Source organism: Mytilus trossulus, chromosome 11 (genome assembly GCF_036588685.1).
Source record: "Mytilus trossulus isolate FHL-02 chromosome 11, PNRI_Mtr1.1.1.hap1, whole genome shotgun sequence".
Classification (NCBI taxonomy): Eukaryota; Metazoa; Mollusca; class Bivalvia; order Mytilida; family Mytilidae; genus Mytilus; species Mytilus trossulus.
Window position 1 is genome coordinate 54673697 of NC_086383.1, and position 21289 is coordinate 54694985.

Below are 21289 nucleotides of genomic sequence, written 5' to 3' on the forward strand. Positions count from 1 at the left end.
ACTAAGGACTGATACTTTGTTACCTGAAAAAAGGGGGGATTACATTTTTGGGACTAAAAGGGGGTATCCAAATGCAAGATACTTATATGGGGTGGGGGGATTCTATATTTTCAAACATGCAAGAATATACTTCATTTTAGTTGACACTATAAGACATTAGAGGATGGCCAGGATAGATGTGACTACAAATAAAATTGGGAATGGAAATGGGGTATGTGTCTAAAAGACAACAACCTGCCCATGGAGCAAACATCATCCAAAGGCCACAAAAACATGCTTTTAAAGTAGATGATATATATTTAAAACATCAAAATGACATTCGCCTCATGCAATGATCTTAAAGTTTATAAAAAATGAGTTATCAATTTACATAAGTCATGCTGAAGGCCAAAAATGTTGAAGAGTAGATCCAAAGATATTAATAATGAAGCGTGGTCCGTTGAAAACTATTTCAGCTCTCTCTTGGTTTTACAGAGTAAGCATATAAGACATTTTTTTAGTCTTGCATGGTATAAAACGAGAGGGAGGAGTATTACCCAAAATTATTAAGCATTGTTCTTAATTTTTTAGGTAGAATTAAATGACTAATATCTAAAGTAATTGTTATTGAGGAAATGCAAGCTTTTAGTAAATAGTGTCACTCTTATTTAAGCCATTATGAACTGCATAGTTTAAATATATTTATTTATAGTGGATTGGGAAACAAGTTTTGCAACTTATATTAATCCCTTTCCACTTTGCGGGTGCGAGTGCTGCCTTGTAGCGGCATTACCCTGCTCTTTTTCGAAATCTACAAGGGTGTCTTTAACGTGCAAGAGATATGGCCCTCTCTTAACACGGGTCAGCCATTTATTGTCCCCTTCCGACGGACTATCATCGTTTCCTCGAGACCATACTCGCAAATGGTGTCAAGGGAGAGCCGAAAATTCAGTTCCTGAAATTTTCATCCCAGACGGGAATCGAACCAGGAACCTATGTGTTAGTATAAACATACGTCAATTACATGAAAACACATGTTGCTAACATAAGTCATGAAACATATATTTCTTAAACTTTGTGATCATTGTCCTCTACAGAAAAAGACACGTTATGGCATATATATTGTTGTTCTTTAAGCATTGGCGAATTTTAATGTAAAGTTTACTTCAATAAGATTTCTCTTAAATTTTGTAAAACCGTTTTCAAGCAATATTTTGAACAGGTTATAACATGTATGAGGTACTTTTGTACATGTTATAACTTGTATTTTTGCATTATACAAGTTATAACATGTACAACATTTTTGTACATGTTATAACCTGTACAAAATCGCAACTTGTACACGACATATATATTACCTGTAGCAACTACATTTTAGTACTTATCTACTTGTGTAAACATCAATCCGCTCGGCTGTTTGATTCAGATACAAATTCTAAGTTTCAACATTTTATGTTACGGGAAAGTATTTTTATGTGTAGTTTAATTTACTTCTTTTTGAAGAATAAAAAATAATGTGCTGAAATCGAACGAATGTGTGGTTAATGTCAATGAGATTAAAATAAACACCTGTCCTAAGTCGTTTGACGTATATTGTTCATAATTTTTTTTAGTTTCTCGCGTTTTTTTAAAGATTAAATTTTTGTTTTCCTGTTTGAACGGGTTTACACTAGTTATTTGGGGCCCATAATAGCTTCCGAATTGAAGACCGTAATTGGTTTACTTTTACAAATTGTGACTTGGATGGAGAGTTGTCTTATTGGCACTCTTTATACCACCTCTTCTTATATCTATTATCTATATCTATGTAAAGTTCAATGAAGTCACAAACAACTCTCTTCTATAAGCTTTATTTGCACTACTATTGTTCAAAAAATAGTATAAACGGAAGTTGGAAGAATGTATTTTTTGTTGTGAATAATAAAAATATTAAAAAGTGTTGGGGGAAATTTATTATCAAATACTAGACTAAGTATATCTCCCTTGAGTGATTTTCATCAACCCGTAATAGATATTACTTTCCACAAACTTCTCAGAGAAGGCCGTATGGTGACCTATAGTTTCTGAGACATTTTGATCTCTTGTGGCCATTGTCTAATTGGCAATCATACCACATCTTCTTTTTATAGCCATGCCACAACAATCTTCTAGAACACGTGGGCGGCGTTGTAGGGGTTGCTGTAGAGGCAGAGGGAGCTCTGATAGTAACGAATTCTGGTGAAGCAGAGATTTCGGACCGACCAATTCAACCAAAATTACAACCTTTTGCTGGTTCATAAAGCTAAACTTACAATATGTTAGTGCATGGACGATAGTAGAGATGACACCGATGTGTCAATAGATATTGGAAAATGTGGTATGAGTGCTAATGAGACAACTCTCCATCCAAGTAACAATTTATAAAAGTAAACCATTATAGGCAAAGGTACAGCCCTCAACACGGAACCATGGATCATACCGAAAAGCAAGCTATAAATGGCCCAAAAAATTACTAATGTAAAACCATTCAAACGAGAAAACCAACGGTCTAATCTATATAAACGAGAAGTATGGTTGAGCTGTTAGAGAAAATGGACAAGAACTAAATATAGACAAGCAAAACTTAGAGATATATAATATATTCTATGTGAAAATGGCAATGAGAAATATGGTCGTAGTATGAACGTAGTCAGGTCGTAAGAAGAGAGTGGTGAGTACGACAAGGGCATGCCAGAATCGTACTACGGTCTTGAACTGCGTGGTGTAAACGTGGTATAGTCGTAGTAAAAACGTAGTTGTTTCGCGGCGAGAACGTGATGGTCGTAGTGAGTTCATACTAAATCGCTGTGAGATCGTAGTGCAGTATCTCCGAATAGAATCACGCTTTCGCTACGATGGTACACCGACCTATGCGATCTTACTTCAACATTAATGCGCTCTCACTACGCTTCTATACTATAAAAAAGAAGATGTGGTATGATTGTCAATGAGACAACTATCCACAAAAGACCAAAATGACACAGACATTAACAACTTTAGGTTTCCGTGCGGCCTTCAACAATGAGCAAAGCCCATACCGTATAATCAGCTATAAAAAGCCCCGATAAAACAATGTCAAACAATTCAAACGAGAAAACTAACGGCCTTATTTATGTGAAAAACATAAACAAACCACTAAATTTACAGGCTCCTGACTTGGGAAAGGCACATACATAAATATTGTGGCGGTGTTAAACATGTTAGCGGGCTCCCAATCCCCCCTAACCCGAGACAGTGGTATATATAGCAGTAAAACATAAGAACGAACTATAAAAATCAGTTGAAAAAGGCTTAACTCATCAGATGGACAAAAATACAAGTGGATGTGTCCGGGTACTAGTCAACTAAAGAAACGATTTGGAATATTTTTTTTCAAAAAGTATTAAATATAAAACAAAATTGAGATACACTATTTTGAAAAGCTTTCATTTGCATTGCATGCACATATGATAATGAAAATCCAAACTTGTTGGAAAGTATTTAAATTCCGTGTAAACGATCATATAGGGTGCAAACTAGTTTTGCGGAAAGTTGAATAAAAAATCATTTTTCCGTTGTTGACTAGTATACTACGACTTGATTACGCCACGACCGCACCACAATTGAAAGGCCACGCTCATCACGATCTTGAAGACCTCACCACGACCTCAATGCGATCTACATGATCGTACTACGATCATCAAAATTTGCATTTTTTTCACAAATCGTAGTGCGATTGTGGCCTAGTGGGACTGCTGTATCAGAGCTTATATCCCATGAACCGAACTCTAAGCCGGGAATGTCACAGTTTATACCCTGTCTGAGATCTGAATAACATATAATGTATATATAAATGTCAATGTATGTAAGCTGGGCTATATTTTTTTACTCAAAACTCCTGTCCTGGCTTTTATTTTAAAATTTCATCCTAGCCCCCCTCCCTTCGAAGAACGAATTCAAAGAAAATTCAAAGGTAGGTAGAGTTTGCGTGCAATTATGTCTGTTACGTAAAGTAACAATTTGTTTCAGATGTTTAACTGTTAACAAACCAAAGTACAATTAATAAAGTAAAAACTTGAGAAAAGGTAATTTTTCTAAAATTATTATAAATACATTCATACCAAAATGATAAAAAAAGTGCTATAGTATAAATGTGTATTTTAGTAAATGTACATCTTTTGTGCGGGTATCTTATATATTATTTGCTATGTTGAAATTAAGATGCTTCTAACATTATGTGGATATATTTTTGAAACTAATTGTAAATCCAAGGTATAAAGGCTTATATTGTCCCTGGAAAGAAGCAATAGGAAAGTTACATGTGTGTATGATAGAGTTTAATCATGAGGAAGAGTGTGAAAATTACTACCATTGGATTTATATATCCCTCCAACCATAACAGACATCACATTATACACAAAATTGTACTCTCGAAACAGGGGACTCAGAGTGGTATATATATATATATATATATTATATACATATTATCTCAATCAAACCTTACATTCAAATACACAGTATACTCAACAAATTACTCACAACTGGTTGCTAACAAACGGATTTCAGAAGCTTCAACTAGTGTAAATAAATGGCTTAATTATATTTATTTAAATATTTTCTTGTATAGAACACATATTTCTTAAATTTAGACATGCAACAGGTTGCCTGAATTGACTCAATTTTAATTGAATATACTTTAGGATATTTTCCTTTGCCGGTAGGAAACCTCAAAGAGCCATCATCTACAAATCTCGTGAGAGTTCCAGATGAATCCCATACTAAACAGTTAGAAAAGGAATTTAGGAGAAAACCTTTCAACTACTACACACTTATGGTAGTAAACATACCTGGATTATCTGATATTCCAGATAATATACAAACTTGTAAATTGGAGACCATAGGTGGTAACCATTCAAGAATAGCCTTGAAAAACATATTGAAAGACAAAGAATTGAGTTCAGAAGAACGAAAAAAATACGAGGAACGCTTGTGTGCCGTATACTGCTCTCTAACACCACAAGAAGCCAAGCGAGTTGGACTGGAGCACAATACAATTCACAGATTTGGAAAGGATATAGATATCTTTGCAAGAATTGAGTGTTTTCGTTCAACCTTGTTTCAAAGGGCTGGATTCAATAAAAAATCAGACATACAAACTAAAGAAACACCAGTAGACAAAAATTTACTGAATGAATGGAAAAACGACTTAGAGATGATAACAGGAGTCGAAAATGTAAGTTATAAATTATCATTATCGTTGAATTTTAAACAGAATTTTAATCAATTTTATACTAATTGTTGTAGTTGACCTTACGTATTACATTTGTACAACTAATTAAATTACACAAATAAGGGAGGACGGGATCCACAAAAAAAATGCAATCCATTATATTTCTCAATCAGTGAAGACCTATTGGTAACCTTCTGTTGTTGTCTGTTCTGTGGTCGGATTGTTGTCTCTTTGACACATTTCTCATTCTCAATTTTAGGATCAAGGCAAATGTTATGTACACATTTCTAAATTTATTACGATTCAGATATGTTAAAAACGAAATATTGGCCAGCCGAATTATTCAGAACAATTTGACATTTGTTTACAATCATTTAAAATATTACTCACTAAATCCTTGTAAAAAAATGAATATTAAGATATGCACGTTTTCTATATAATTGCTTAATTATTTTTTACAGAGGAAGAAACTGAATAATAAATTTCGTTTCGAATTGTTTTTGGCCCAGTTTTCAACCCCATGCTGGTTGCAACTGAGATCCTTTATTGATAACTTTAAAGGTAGCAAACGTAAACAAAAAAATAAGATAAGTGGAAGACAGTTACGGTGCTTAGATGGGTTAAAGGAAAAGACTATTTTGGATCTTCTTCAGAAGAACAACAACCAGCATGTTGACTTCTGTAAATTCAAAGCCATGTGTGACGAACATAAATCAAAGTCATCGTCAGTGTATGTATATACGATTACGTTTCTTATATTAAAAATTATTGCGATTTTTGTTATGGTCGAAATTCATCACACCAAATAGAAAAACTATTTAATTTGCATTGTCGTGCTACAATCTTGCAGTAAAAAAATGAAGTCTATGTACTGTAGTGTTGTCCATTTTTTAACCTCTGTCTGGTTGTGAACTATGTAATAGCACAAGCGTTGTGTACGCCCTTTGGCTGATTTGGCTATAATGATGTAATACTTGATGTTCGAAGATATTTCTTGTTATTATATCTGGCTGGATAATGTTGTTTCAATTTAAAACCACTTTTTTTTTTAAACTGTTACAGTTCTTTCATAAAACAACATGAAAAGGAGAACCCATATAATCAATTAAAGATAATTAATTAATTAAAATATAAGCATTCAGATAAACTCACTGAAGGCAATGCATGGTTATTATCACTATTCTAAGGTAACATTGTTTCAAACCTTTAAAATTTACTGTGTACTGGTGCCGTTATGATAAAAATATACAGTCAGATTTAATTTGAGCTTATATATATAAAGCTAAGTTTGAATAAATACTATCGGTCAAATACATGTAATCTATACACATATGTTACTTTGTCAATTAATGAATTAATAAATGTTAGTGTCCGTTATAGAACATGGAAGTACTAGTACACCTTGTCTTTTACTTTTCAACTCATGTTAACATCCATATTGAATTACAAAATATGAATGAATATGTCAGAATACTAAATTGCATGGTATAATTTTATAATTCTTAAAATCTAGTAAACTATAACATGTTTATTTTAGGACATCAAAGGGGAAGCACAAGGCCACATTAAAAAATGCTGTTACAGAAGAAGAAACAACTGAACCCGTAAGACATCACTTATCATTTTTTATCCTTTAGTATTTCAAACAAAATAGCAATTTGCTTTTTATTTCATAGAAGATGTGGTATGATTGCCAATATGACAATTTTGAATCTCCAATGAAACAATGTATGAAAAATAACTATGTGCAGTAACAATAAAGTGTATGCCTAGAATAGAAATGTTTTAATAAAGTCCAAAACACCAACACAAAATTAAGAAATTAAAAAAAAATCAAATTTGCACCTCTCTTTATAAAGACATTATTGTACATAAATATGTTTGGCAATTGTATATTATTTTCATACAGTTAACTTTCAACTATGCGAATTTTGATTACCTATGTAATTAAGTCATAACCACTGGAGTTTCATGAACACAATTAAATAATATAAAAAAAATGTTGTCTAGGATGGTGAAGAAAGAATTATCACTATTGCTGAAGAAGATGTGGTTAGTGAAAGTGCAAGTGATGCATCTGAAAGAGACGAGTATAAACTTCTGTACTTAAAAAATAAGGCAAGTAGAAAACAATAGTATATCTCTACGTGTCTGGTAGAGATTGCATTTGAAGAGTGCAACCGAATACTGATTTTTTTTATTGACAAATATAAAGTTAGCATATATAAGCTGTCATCAACCTAACAATGTCTAAATACCAACTCATGGCTCATCCAACAACCTCGATAAAATGTAGTTTTAATAGATCTTCAAAACAAACACAACTTGAAACTTTCTTTTTTTTTCAATTGAAACCCCGTTCAGTGAGAATTTCAACATAATTTTATATATACAAAACTTTACATTAATGTGTGTTGTTTTGAATAAATATATCGTATTGGTCTATCGCAAAGGAACATAAATTTCATGGTTAGTATCCTCTATACACTTTTTCAGCAGTTGGAACACTGCCTGTTGTCCTTATCTTCTAAACATAGTTACAAAATTATACTTCGTATGGTTTCAATTTAATATCATCTCACAAGTCATTGGAATTTTGGACTCGTTTATGGACGGAAAATATCTTTAATTCATTTTTAAACATTTTCAACTGCTTAAGTGTGGCCGTATTTAGGACAAGCATTAACTGTCAGAAGAATAACACCTTATTGTATTTGGCACAAAACTGTTGAAGAGGTCGGTGAAATAACCCCTTCCTAAGTTTCTTAGCCTTAAACAAAACTTTAAAATGTATTTTTTCATATTGATCGTATATTGTATAAACCAATTAAAAGTATAGCTTAGTGTCAAATTATTCATGCTACTGTTTCTGTTGATAGAATTTTATACTCCATATTTTTGTAGACCCATTTAGACGATAGCTTAAAGAAAATCAATGTACTACACAAAGAAAACACATCAATGAAGCAAAAATATGCAGAACTCAAAAATAGTTTCGAACAAGAAAAGTTGAGTAGCCAAAATTGTAAATGTGAAGCTGATATTCTTAAAAAAGAAGTTAGTGATCTGAAGGTAAATTTGATATTAAGTTGATTAATTTAACATACAGATTCGCAGAAAATTATCAGCATTGGACAGTATTTTCAAAGAAAGGATAATCAATAATAAAAAAAGTATAAACACATTTGCCAACTACTAGACTTATAGCTAGACAAATCTCCCAACAGTATTACAGTTCTAGGAACCAATCCTAATTGAGATATAATCACTAGACACTAATTGCTGCTTAACCTTTCTTTTAACACTGGAATTGCAATAGGCACATGTTGTAGCCAGTCCAGTCTCAAATAAGTTTTTATCTTTATGCAGCTGCCTGATTATCATTCAATTAAAGAATATAGTTTCCATTGCATGCATTGAACTCAAACAATGAATGGTTTGTTTAAGGTGCTCAAATAATGAGACACAATTTAACTTTAAAGATGTTTCTCTGAAAATACAGTATTTCCTTTTGTCGTAAGACTTGAGTAAACACATATGTAATATTTAATTATCTTTTGTAGAAGAAATTAGGTAATATCTTCAAAGAAAACAAAGAATTGAAAGAAGACATAAACAAACGGAAGTTGGCATCCGTGACAGGTATGAATTGCAATTTTTTTTTGTACTCTTAAGTGACATTTTATTTCCTTAATTATGACGAAAGAAGATTTGATGTACACAAATGTATATATCAAGTATAATTGAACATTCAATATGTCTATGCATGGTTGAGTAATTCTATCTCTGAAAAAGATATATGTTTCATATGTCATTGGTATGGTTTATGTCTCTTTATCTTTTATCAAATTATACATGTATGTTCAATATGCATATAATTGTTTAATTATAAGTCATGTTATCTCTGAGGAAATTACCTGTTCACTATAACTATGGTTTAAGTCTATGATCTGTGAGGAAATTATATATTCAATATGTCTATGGCTTATTAAAGTCATACTTCATGTATCTCTGAGAATTTTTTTAAGAATGTTCTTCCTTTGCAATTTCAAACTGGAAACAAGTACTATAAATAATTTCTTTTCAGATTTTTGTGCCAGTACTATCTCTGTGGATCTTAATCCATCTCCAAGGAAAAAACTCTGTACAGAAAATAACACAGACACCAATGATGGGAAAAGGAAACGTCAAATGAATGAGGTATATTTGAAGGTTTTGTGTTGACTCGGTCTTGCTTAATGTACTGGATAACACTTAAAATAATCATCACCTACAGTAACTATCATGTTTTCTAAAGATTAAATGCATATAATCACAACGTTTATTTCTGTTCTAATCATATGTTTACATGTTGCTATACTCGGTAAAATTTAAAGATTACAATGAATTACTTCTTGTTTAGTCAGACTCTATCAAACTATATATTTGGTTGAAAAATATCAGTTCTCTCATTATACCGTTATGCTTTTTTATAATCTCACGCTAACTGTGCAGAATATTGGATACCCACTACTTTTTCTTATAATTAATACGATTTATGTTATAAAAAAATACTTTGTTCATATATTTTATAGACATTTTGGAGTTTATTTTATGAAAGAAAAAAAAACAAGTGATACCTTTTACATAGAATTTAGTTACTTGACAATTAACTATGTTAATTTTGTGTTGTTTTATTAGGAAAACACTGAGTACAAGGATGGAGAAAAGGTTTTATGCTTTTGGAAGCAGGACCAGAAGTGGTATGAAGCTGATATCATAGAGAAAAGGAGTAAAGGTAGGTGTTGTCTTCAGTACAATCAACTTTTAGCTCCAGACAACAAACAATGCATCACCAACAGTATCAATTTACCTTTGATCGATATTTTAAGTAAAAATATAATTAAGAAATTAGAATACAAACGGTATTAGTTTAAGGTTGAAAATTATATAAACACTTTTTTTCACCAGCATAGCCGTTAAAGTCCAATATTGTAGATTATAGAATGAAATGCTTCTCTCAATTTTCTTTGATTCAGTAACGTTTTCAATTTATAGATTCTAAATAACTTATAAACTAATCATAATTCTAAATTATGTATATTTTTTTTACAGGATACTTTGTTAAATTTGTACTCGATGGAGTAGAGAGAGTTCTAAAGCAAAAGGACATAAAAAAGAAGAAGACTGGAAAAAGATGATACTTTTGCAGTCAAAATCCATATAAAATGTGAATTAATAAATGTGTATATATTTATTAACTTTTGTTATATGTTTGTATTCCCCTGTTCCGAATGTAGGAGAACATGAGTTTCATTTATTTCAGTAACTTCTTTCAATTAATTTTAAAAAATGTGATACCAAGCCGCATTTCATCAATTTTTACACTGTCATGAACTTAAAAAAAACAATGCTCCTCAACTTTTCTTACTACTGGTTAATTTTTATTAATAATGGTTCTGTAGGATTTTTTTGTTGCATTCTTCCCAGAAATCACACATCAAGGTCTTCGAAATTTTTAATGGTGTTTTATGTGAGCCTTATATACATCCATCACTTATCAACTTCCTGTTAACCAAATACTTAAAGCTGCCCTTTTTTTTTATTTATTTAGCAGTACCTCAAAGTTAGTGTATTCCATTATCATCTATGGATCGAAAAAAAACCAATTATATAAAGAAGATGTCGTATGATTGTCAATGAGACCAATATCGCTACAAAAGACCGATTGACACAGAAATAACAATTATAGGTCACCATACGGTGTTCAAGAATGAACTAGGTCACAAACAATTTCAAGGAGTATTAATACTCTCAAGGTAGAAACCTTTATAAATGAGTATCGATACTCTCAGATAAAAACCTGTTTAAATGAGTATCGATACTCTCAAAGTAGAAACCTGTTTAAATGGGTATCGATACTCTCAAAGTAGAAACCTGTTTAAATGAGTATCGATACTCTCAAAGTAGAAACCTGTTTAAATGGGTATCGATACTCTCAAAGTAGAAACCTGTTTAAATGAGTATCGATACTCTCAAAGTAGAAACCTGTTTAAATGAGTATCGATACTCTCAAAGTAGAAACCTGTTTAAATGGGTATCGATACTCTCAAAGTAGAAACCTGTTTAAATGAGTATCGATACTCTCAAAGTAGAAACCTGTTTAAATGGGTATCGATACTCTCAAAGTAGAAACCTGTTTAAATGAGTATCGATACTCTCAAAGTAGAAACCAGTTTAAATGGGTATTGATACTCTCAGAGTAGAAACCTGTTTAAAAGAGTATCGATACTCTTACGGTAGAAACCTGTTTAAATGGGTATCGATACTCTCAAAGTAGAAACCTGTTTAAATGAGTATCGATACTCTCAAAGTAGAAACCAGTTTAAATGGGTATCGATACTCTCAAAGTAGAAACCTGTTTAAAAGAGTATCGATACTCTTACGGTAGAAAACTGTTTTAAAGGGTATAAAAACAGTAAAGGTAAAAAAAAACTGTTAATGCTCTCAGGTTAGAAAACGTTTTTTGAGAGTATCGATACTCTCAACATGTTCAACATACTCAATGTAACCTGTTTAAAAGAATATTGATTCTCTTGAGGTAGAAAACAGTTACATAGAGTATCGATACTCCTTCAAAAATAAACTTATTTAAAGTGTAGATGTTAAAAAAAATGCTTCTAACATACTGCCTCTCCTGGACTATAAAACTTTATTACCGGAATATTCTAAAACTGGAGGTAGACAATGCTTAATTGAGTATCGCTACTCTTGAATATATATTTGCCAAAAAATTTAATACTTTTTAGCAAAAAGAGCTATAACCTAAGAGTGGCGATACTCTGTGGTATTATACTTGTGACGTATAGTACTAGACAGTACTCTGGAAGTCAAGACATACATGAACCGCATATGACAAAGAGCGTCAATACTCTTTAGATAAGACAGTTATAAAGAGGAGATGTAAATTTAAGTAATCTTATTTGAGTATCACAACTCTCGTACATATAAAATGATAACTTGATAATTTTGTTTACATTGATGATAATTTTTGTATTAAATTTTCCTGGTGGACCGTGAAATCAATACGCATTTCTATATGAAAAAAATCTAATACACGATGTTTCAGCACTCATTGAGTTGGAAATATCAAAACTTGACCAAAACGGGAATTATTTATTTTCCCTTTTTTATTTTTAACGTGTTACACGTAAGTAGTATAATACTTTGTCATCAAGAGATGTCGGAACGACCAATCAAACCTAAATTACAACCTATTGCTGGTTCATAAATTAAGCTCAAATGACGATATTTTAGTGCACGATAGCAGAGATGACACAGGGTGTCAATATACATATTTAGGAAGATGTGGTATGAGTGCCAATGAGACAACTCTCCATCAACGTAAAAATCTATGAAAGTAAACCATTATAGGCCAAGGTACGGCCTTCAATACGGAGCCTTGGCTCACACCGAACAGCACGCCTTAAAGGGCCCCAAAATATACTAATGTTAAACCATTTAAACGGGAAAACCAACGGTCTGATCTATATAAAAACGAGAAGCATGGTTGAGCCGTTAGAGCAAATGGATAAATATATTCAGACAAACAAAATCTAGGGAGTTTTTTTCATATATTTTATGTGAAAATGACAATAAAAATGATGGTCGTAGTATGAACGTAGTAAGGTCGTGAGAATAGCGTGATGAGGACGGCAAGGGCGTGCTAGAATCGTACTATGGTCGTGAACAGCGTGGTAAAGTCGTAGTGGAAGCGAATTTGGGTCGCGGTGAGAACGTGGTGGTCGTAGTAAGGTCGTGATAACGTCGCTGTGAGATCGTAGCGTAATCTCTCCGAATAGAATCACGCTTTTGCTACGCTCTCGCTACGATTGTACAGCGACCTTTGCGATCTTACTACGATCTTAGTGCGCTCTCACTACGCTTCTACCACGACCTAATTTCGCCACGACCGCACCACGATTGTTTTGAACATGTTCAAAGTTGGCCACGCTCTTCACGATCTTGAAGACCTCACCACGGCCGTGGTACGACCTTACTGCGACCTACACGATCGTACCACGATCATCAAAATTTGCATTTTTTTCACAGATCGTGGTGCGATCGTGGCCTAGTGGGACTGGGGTATTAGATCCGTCACTTGTGGTGCCTTTACTATGGAAACGTTTCTTCATACGGAATTTAAGGTGGTTTGGGAGTCTAAAATAAGAATGATAGAATTTGTTCATAATTTGCCAAAATGTAGTATCTATTGATATATATATATTGAAATAAATAATGAAAATGATAGGTAACCGCGCATTTTCTCAAGCTACAGGAAGCGACAAATTGAGACATTTTGTAAGGATTAAACAAGAAAAAACACCATTTTGTGGTTAGATACTAAACAAAATGATAGAATTGTTAAATACTTAAGGAGAAGATAGCTTTCTGACAATGCTTTGAGAATTTTTAAAGAAAAGATAGGGTCACCGTGAGTTTTTTCCACGTAAAATACAAAATAGGAAAATTCCATGTAGAATCCAACAGAAAATGCACTATTTAAGAGTTACCTCCCCTTAAAATGGCAATTTAAAAAAAAAAAAAAAACAAACAAACAAACAAAAATTATCATCATTTGCAAAAATGTTAATATTTATAAGTTATATTCTTATAAATTGGTTCTTTTAAATGAAAATTCATATTAAATATCTGCATTCCTGCACCAAATTTTGCTAACATGATAGAAAATCTGGACCTTTGGTTCACTGTTTTTTACAATCCAATATTTTGTTAAAACATAAGATTCCTGACTTAGGACAGGTACAAACATTTTAGTTTTATCTGATATCTCGTATATTAGATTCAATTTAAGGGAATTTAATATCAAAATAGAGATATTTTTTTGTACTTTTATCCATTATAATTTTTCTTATGTAGCAAATGGCAATGTATTAAATAAACATCATGAAAAAACAGAAAATGTAACCCTTCGTTTAATTTGGTTTCAAGGGGACAAAATGATATTTGTACAAAATACTAATATAAGAATTATTTACTTTCGACATGGGGATTGCTCTGGAATTCCCTTTGTTGGGACAATTTAAAAAAAATTACGGCAACCTTTCGTGCATGGGACACATAACTTGCATCATTTTGATCCCTTTTTTTTTCCGTCTTTTTGAATCGACATTACGTGATCGCCCAATTATGAATTGCTTGTACTAGACAAACTTTTATATCGTTTGGTAACAAAATTTATATGTTTTTTACGGTATTCAAAATTTAACAAAACTAAAAGTGTAATGCGGGACAAGGAACTCATATTGCAAAATAAAGGTTTTATTGAGTTTTTTAAAATTAATGAAAATTGTCTGTAACATAAACAAAATTGCAATAATCTAAAAGAAGAGTTTAAAAGCTTTAAAATGAGATACAAGTGGAACACTTTACAATATCAATTTTTATGTTTAAAAATTGATAAGATGAATGTGTCTTGTCCGTGATTTCACTAAAGTAACACCAGTAGCGTGCGACGTATACATTTGAGATAACGAGCAACACACAAAAAAAATTATGCCAAAAGTTGCGAACTTGTTTGTCATATTTCAATTGATTTAAAGTAAGATAAGCATGATCATGCATGACCTGTCTTTTTTCTTCTTAGTGATATTATACCAATATAATATATCAATTTGTTCAGGAAGGAGTACCTGACCATTTAATGAAGGAAAAAGATCTAATATTTTTAGGTGACGAATGCTCAAAATTGCAAATTTTGACGTTTATAAGGTTTTTTTTGTTTAAACTCTTCTTGATGAAAAGGGCTTCATTGAAGCTTGAACGGAGAGGGCCCCCACTAATGAAAAGTTCTGGATCCGCCACTGCACTTTAATATTATAATTGTCACTAAGACAACTTAAATTTACACCAGAGACCAAAAAAGACATGTATACATGTAGAAATTATAACAATTATAGGTCACAGTTACATCTTCAACAATGAGCAAAATGTTTTTTTTTAAAGGACGACATTCCTAAAGGATTGCGCCCCATATGTTCCTAATGTTTTTTTAAGTAAAAAAAAAGAATCTACTAAATGTCTGTTTTTTGGTTGTTTTACTTTGGTTGTAAGTTTTACAAAAACCTACAACAAATAAGCATAGTGTGTTGCTTATTTGTTGTTCCTTATTTGCCTTTTAGATATACGACTTAAGTTTTGATCAGTTGCTCCAGCCCAGTTCCAAACGTATACTGCAATGTCAGCTTTAAAGGCCCCAGTTGACAAATTAGGTCACTGGTTTTTCCATTTGTTGGTTAATGTATCTGCCAACCACATTTAGAAATCAAAGAGCTGAAAGCTCTGAGCAAAAGTGACGCCACTGCCTCTAATATTGGGATATTTTTATGCAAGTCTTGATTTTCACATACCGTTATAAATTTAACATTGCAACATGTCTCGTAAGCATATAACTGATATTCGTATATGTGTGTGTGAAGTGAAGATGACAACTGACTGGTTTTTTTTTTTAGTACAAATGAATAAGTCAAGAGTCAAGACTACCTGATTGATCTACAGTATCCAATGACTACTGGCTGTTTTTTTTTGTACAAATAAATAGGTCAAGACTACCTGAATGATCTACAATATCCAATGACTACTGGCTGTTTTTATTGTGCACATAAATAAGTGAAGAATACTGGAATGAGTCTACAACATCCAATAACTACTAGCTGTTCTTTTGTATAAATAAATAGGTCAAGACTATTTAAATGATCTACAATATCCAATGACTACTGGCTGTTCTTTTGTACATACAAAATAAAGACTACCTGAATGATCTAAAGTATTTTAAGTAATGTTACAAGTGAAGAGAGGATAGATACGTCTCCAAAATGCTTGCAAAACTGGAACTACAACAAGATCTCCAGACAAGGACGAACAAGGCGTTGTAGCCAAAGTTAGTATTTATGTAAAAAGAAGTTGTTGGGCTGATTCACACTATTGAACCAGACGAATTCCTCAAAAAAGCATGTCCGAAATTAGGACGCAGTCAGATGAATCCTGCCAGACTGACATGTACCGACGTACTACAGGAATTCCATACACCACTAAATAAATAAGAAATAGCCGAAAGGGTGATAGAGCAGTATTTTCACCATGAGAAAACATTAAAAACCACAGCAAAGCCAAGGTTAGCAATGACTTTCCAGTGGTAACAATCTGCCTATCACATGCACCCTTTCAGCTATGTATTGTTTACTTTAATATACTGAATGTTCCATTATTGCTGCCTGTTTAATCTCAAATGCAAAGTAGTTAACTATGCCTTAATTGTACATCATAATTTGCTCTATTTATTAAAGCTGCAAATGATCAAGTGTCACTATGAAGGACTGACTGAGGGTAGTAAGAGTATTTTCCATGGGATAGAATAAATTGTGTCTCTCATTTTAACCAATCAGAATCCCACATTTTGAAGAATAGAAAATATAGTTGACCTACTGCCTATATTTCTTTTTGAAATGGATGTTATCACATAATTTTAACATTGATCACTGATCCATGAAGTGAGGTGCAGGTCAGGTGAACCCTGATTGACATACATGTAGTCATTGCAAGGAACCCATATACCAAATAGGGTTAGCCTGTTACTCGTAAGTGAGAAATTCAAATGAAAAAAAAATATAAAAAAGAAGATGTGGTATGATTGCCAATGAGACAACTATCCACAAAAGACCAAAATGACACAAACATTGACAATTATAGGTCACCGTACGGCCTTCAACAATGAGCAAAGCCTATACCGCATATAGTCAGCTATAAAAGGCCCCGATAAGACAATGTAAATCAATTCAAACGAGAAAACTAACGGCCTTATTTAGGTAAAAAAATGAACAAAAAACAAATATGTAACACATAAACAAAATAGTATTTCCATGCATTCACTGAAAACCACTGAACCATGAAAATGAGTACAAGGACATTCAACATATGACAGATGGAAAGTTGGTAACATAAGGTATCTGCATACAAGATATCAAGCATCCAGGTCTTCTTCCTTCTGAAATTAAAGCTTTAAGCAAAACGTTTCTCTGTCACAGCAGCCCCCTTATAGTAATAACTATGTCCCCATTGTGTAACTCTTGCTGCAGGAGCACCAAAATCATGTCTGTCATCATTTCATTTTAAATAGTTCAAAAGTTATCTTAATAAAAAAAAAGCCCCAAAAATGACATTAAACACATCATAGACACCAGCTTAAAATTTTGTGCGATAGACTACCATTCATCTACCTAAGGTGGGATGGGGGCATTAAAACTTCAGCAGGAATAGATTTAATATATTGTCTGCCGGAGAAGTGTTTCACCCCTAGTTTTTGGTGGGGTTCGTGTTGTTTATTCTTAAGTTTTCTATGTTGTGTCATGTGTACTATTGTTTGTCTGTCTGTCCTTTTCATTTTTAGCCATGGCGTTGTCAGTTTATTTTCGAGTTATGAGTTTGACTGTCCCCTTGGTATCTTTTGTCCCTCTTTCATCTACTTAAGACTCGACAGCGACACACAAAAATGACTACAAAACTTCAGCAAATATTTATTACGGCAATTTTAATATATATAACAGTTTATATTTACAGTACAAATAGATAATATTCTAAGACATCATTAAACAAACTAAAAATTTAAGCAATAAGCTATTACAAACGATACAATTAGATTGCAGTGCATCCAGTGTAAGATAGGACACCCTTATATCCATCATAAACTTTTAACTGCATGTTGTAAGTAAAAATTAACTTCGGAATCATTGAATTTAATATGTTTTATGTAAATTAATATTTCATTAACTTACATGAATATCACATAAGATTGCTTTAGACACCAACAAATAAAAAATAAAATTCAGCTGGTGTTTCCCCCTATTTTGAAGTGAATCCAATCAAATCTGATAATGGTGGCGCTCTTTCAAAATTGAAAGGAAAAACATTAAAGGTGGAGGTGAACTCATGATATACAGTAGAACTACCTGAGATTAAGAAGTACAAGACAAACTGCCTGGTCTAATTTAAAGAACATAGAACAGCATTATAAATCATTTGACTAACATAACTTGAAAAATATCTATTGTGAAAATATAAATCAAAGTGCTGAGCACAAAAGGGTAAATATTGCTTTCATTTTGCAATTTTGCTAAATTGATTTGTATTAAGTTATAATTTGAGTTGGAGTTATCTACCTTTGAACATGATTGTACATTTGTAGTTGAACCTTTTTTTTTTATATCACAGATTCATACACCATGCAGTAGTTCTGTATTTTTTTTACAGGTACATTAATTCATATACACATCATATTGTAACTTAAATATTTGAAGTATGTTAAAAATATGCAAGGTAGTGATAACCTTTGAAAGATTTTTAAATCAAGTGTTAGAACCATAGGTTTTTTTCATTGAATTTCATTCAATCTTTACCCCCCAAAAAAATGTTCAAGTATTTTATAGTTTGCATTTTTAAACTTTTTTCTTTTAAAATGATACAATTTATAAAAGATAAAGAAATACCAAATTATCTGATAATCAACCACATTCAGAATTTTGCTGCTATTTATGTAAAATAACCTAACAGTACAAAATCAAAGTTCAATATCCATTTCTTGTTATTTTTAACTAAAGAATACAATGTTTTAACGGACAATTTAAAGTTTCTTCCATATTTATAAAGAAAATGCTCTCTCTTGAAATTCATTAATCATGAAACACAATTAGTCATTATTTCACAGTACTGATAGTTAAAAGTATTCAATTCTTTGTCACTTTCACATGCCCTTTTCATTGAATAACAAGAAATTCAAATGCTTAAGATTCAGAATCCATTGTTTTTTTTTCTTGAAAGACTTATTCCTTCTGGAAGCTGGCTCTCGTAAATAAATAAAGGAATTAGGAAAATCTGGAAAGAAAAACATAAAAAAACATGAAGAAATATATTATATATAAACTAGAAACCATTGCTGTAATATTGAGTTTGACTTTTGGTTGTTTTAGGTTTTTTCACAAAGCATTGTCAGTTAGTTTCCAACTTGTAAGATTGACAATCCCTCTGCCTCTCGTTTACGATAAATTAGAGGAAAAATCCAACAACCACACATTGATTAAGTGAAAAACTAATGTCTTTTGTCAGTTAATTCTTTGTAATATCTTAATGTATAATTTTTAGTCCCTTCATGTTCCATGTTCCAAGATTAAATAAATAATACAACTGATTTTTAATACCTTATTGTCATGAAAATACATTTTTTTCATTGATTTACAATTTTACATTTGTGGCCTCTTATCAATAGATGACTATAAACCAATCATGTGTTGTTTTTAATGAATGCGTTACACAGGTTGACTCTAGGTCAATCAGGATACAGGCGTTTATTGAACAAACACCTCTTACTCTCTTACTGTGACATTATAACATACATATTGTGACATACTGTGGATTCATTATAATTCGTTGGATACCAATTTTCGTGGCTTTCATGGGTACAGGTGAACCACGAAATAAAATGTTCATCAAATAACAAAATTTCTATAGGCTCATATGCAGACTTTGTCAAAACCACGAAATTGAATATCCACGAACATGCTAGTTTTCCGTAATCCACAAAAATTGGTACCCACGAAAATATAAATGAATCCACAGTAGAAAATATGCAAACATTCAAAAGTAATCTATTGTCAGTTAAATGTCCATATATATCATGTATATATTTGCATTTTTTTTTTGGTTTTTAAATTCATTTTCTAAAATTAATATTTTTTTTTTTTTTTTTTTTTAAATCATGATATAAATTCAATTCAATTCATGGTACTTTAAATTAAAAAAAAAATAATTGACTGATCTGCATGACAGGGTGACCAATTGTCCTCTGCTTATCTATGTGATAAGGTAAATTATCACCCTTATATTAACAAAATAATCAAAACCTGGCTTTTTGGTGTGAAGTATAATAAAAGTATTGTCACCCCCTTAGACATGTGACAGAGTTAATTATCATCCTCATATTAAACAATCAAAATCTTATATTTTTTTGTAGAGTATAGTAATTATCAATTATAATACTATTGTTATAGTATTAAACCATTTTCTAAGATGTTTCGGCCAATGACTAATTGTCACCCCCTTAGGGACGACATCAAAAGTTCAATGAAGGATAAAAAACTTAATTCATATAGTTTTTTCACTGACCCCCCTACCCCCTCTTAACTTAATTTAGGAAAAATTGATTGACCAATAAGGATATATGTAAAATCGATGTCAATTTATTAGTGTTGTTCCGATGATCGGAATAAGTCGGAAATCAGTTGGTTGGGCCTTGCGATGTCGATAATCGATTGGGATTTTGTTCAATCGATTGTCGTTTTAAGTTTCTGGACCTTTAGCTTGTCAACTTCCGGTCTGTTTTACGGTTTGGTTTTTGATATGCGCAGTCAAACAATATTAACCAGTCGATGACAGTAACAATGTCAAACATCCAATAATTAAAGAATAAACCAATTTCCTTCTTTATAAACGTGACAAAAGCATTTACAGATTGATGGAAAGTTATTTAACATTAATAACTTTGTATGAAATACTTTCTTTCATTACCCGTACTTGTTACTTGAGAGCGGTACAAATCATGCTGATTTTAGACAAAATAATTTCGTTGCTTCATTAGAACGTGTTTCAAATTGCCTTTTAGAAATGTTTATCCATGTGTTGCATCAAAAACGTCATATTCCTTTCCAAATTGTTTGCCAAACATCGTTTATTGTTGTAAATTTTCCGAAATTTGTTTGCCATTTATAAAAATATAAGAATCACGAATCGGATACGGTTCAACTATGTAATAATTCCGCATTCTTACAATTATTAGTTCAGACGTACGAATGACACAATTGACAGAAATTAATGATCACAAGAGTGAAAAAAAGCGTTCTTCACGAATTAACAGACAATGGCTTAATACCCTTTGTATACTGTATATCTTATAATGCAAATGCATTATTTTATTTTTTTGTGTTAATTTTAAATTTCTAAAAATTAAAAACTTTATATATCTTTTCCTAATTAGAA

At 31.9% G+C, this 21289-nt stretch overlaps 2 protein-coding genes across 2 annotated transcripts in view; one reads left to right on the forward strand and one right to left on the reverse strand.

Moving 5' to 3' along the window:
• The first annotated feature begins 206 nt into the window (after window positions 1-206).
• Window positions 207-10442, forward strand: LOC134690169 (uncharacterized). Its single transcript, XM_063550147.1, has 11 exons — window positions 207-211; window positions 3909-3949; window positions 4677-5209; window positions 5668-5936; window positions 6744-6810; window positions 7217-7324; window positions 8111-8278; window positions 8770-8848; window positions 9294-9406; window positions 9887-9983; window positions 10301-10442. Exons 1-11 carry the CDS (start codon window positions 207-209, stop codon window positions 10384-10386), a joined length of 1566 nt encoding a protein of 521 aa, XP_063406217.1. The 3' UTR covers window positions 10387-10442.
• An 8449-nt stretch (window positions 10443-18891) lies between these two features.
• Window positions 18892-21289, reverse strand: part of LOC134691316 (succinate dehydrogenase [ubiquinone] flavoprotein subunit, mitochondrial-like) — a 28003-nt gene continuing 25605 nt past the window's right edge. The window contains exon 16 of the mRNA XM_063551768.1: window positions 18892-19132. The gene's annotated coding sequence lies outside the window, so the exon portion shown is untranslated. The remainder of the gene's footprint in view (window positions 19133-21289) is intronic.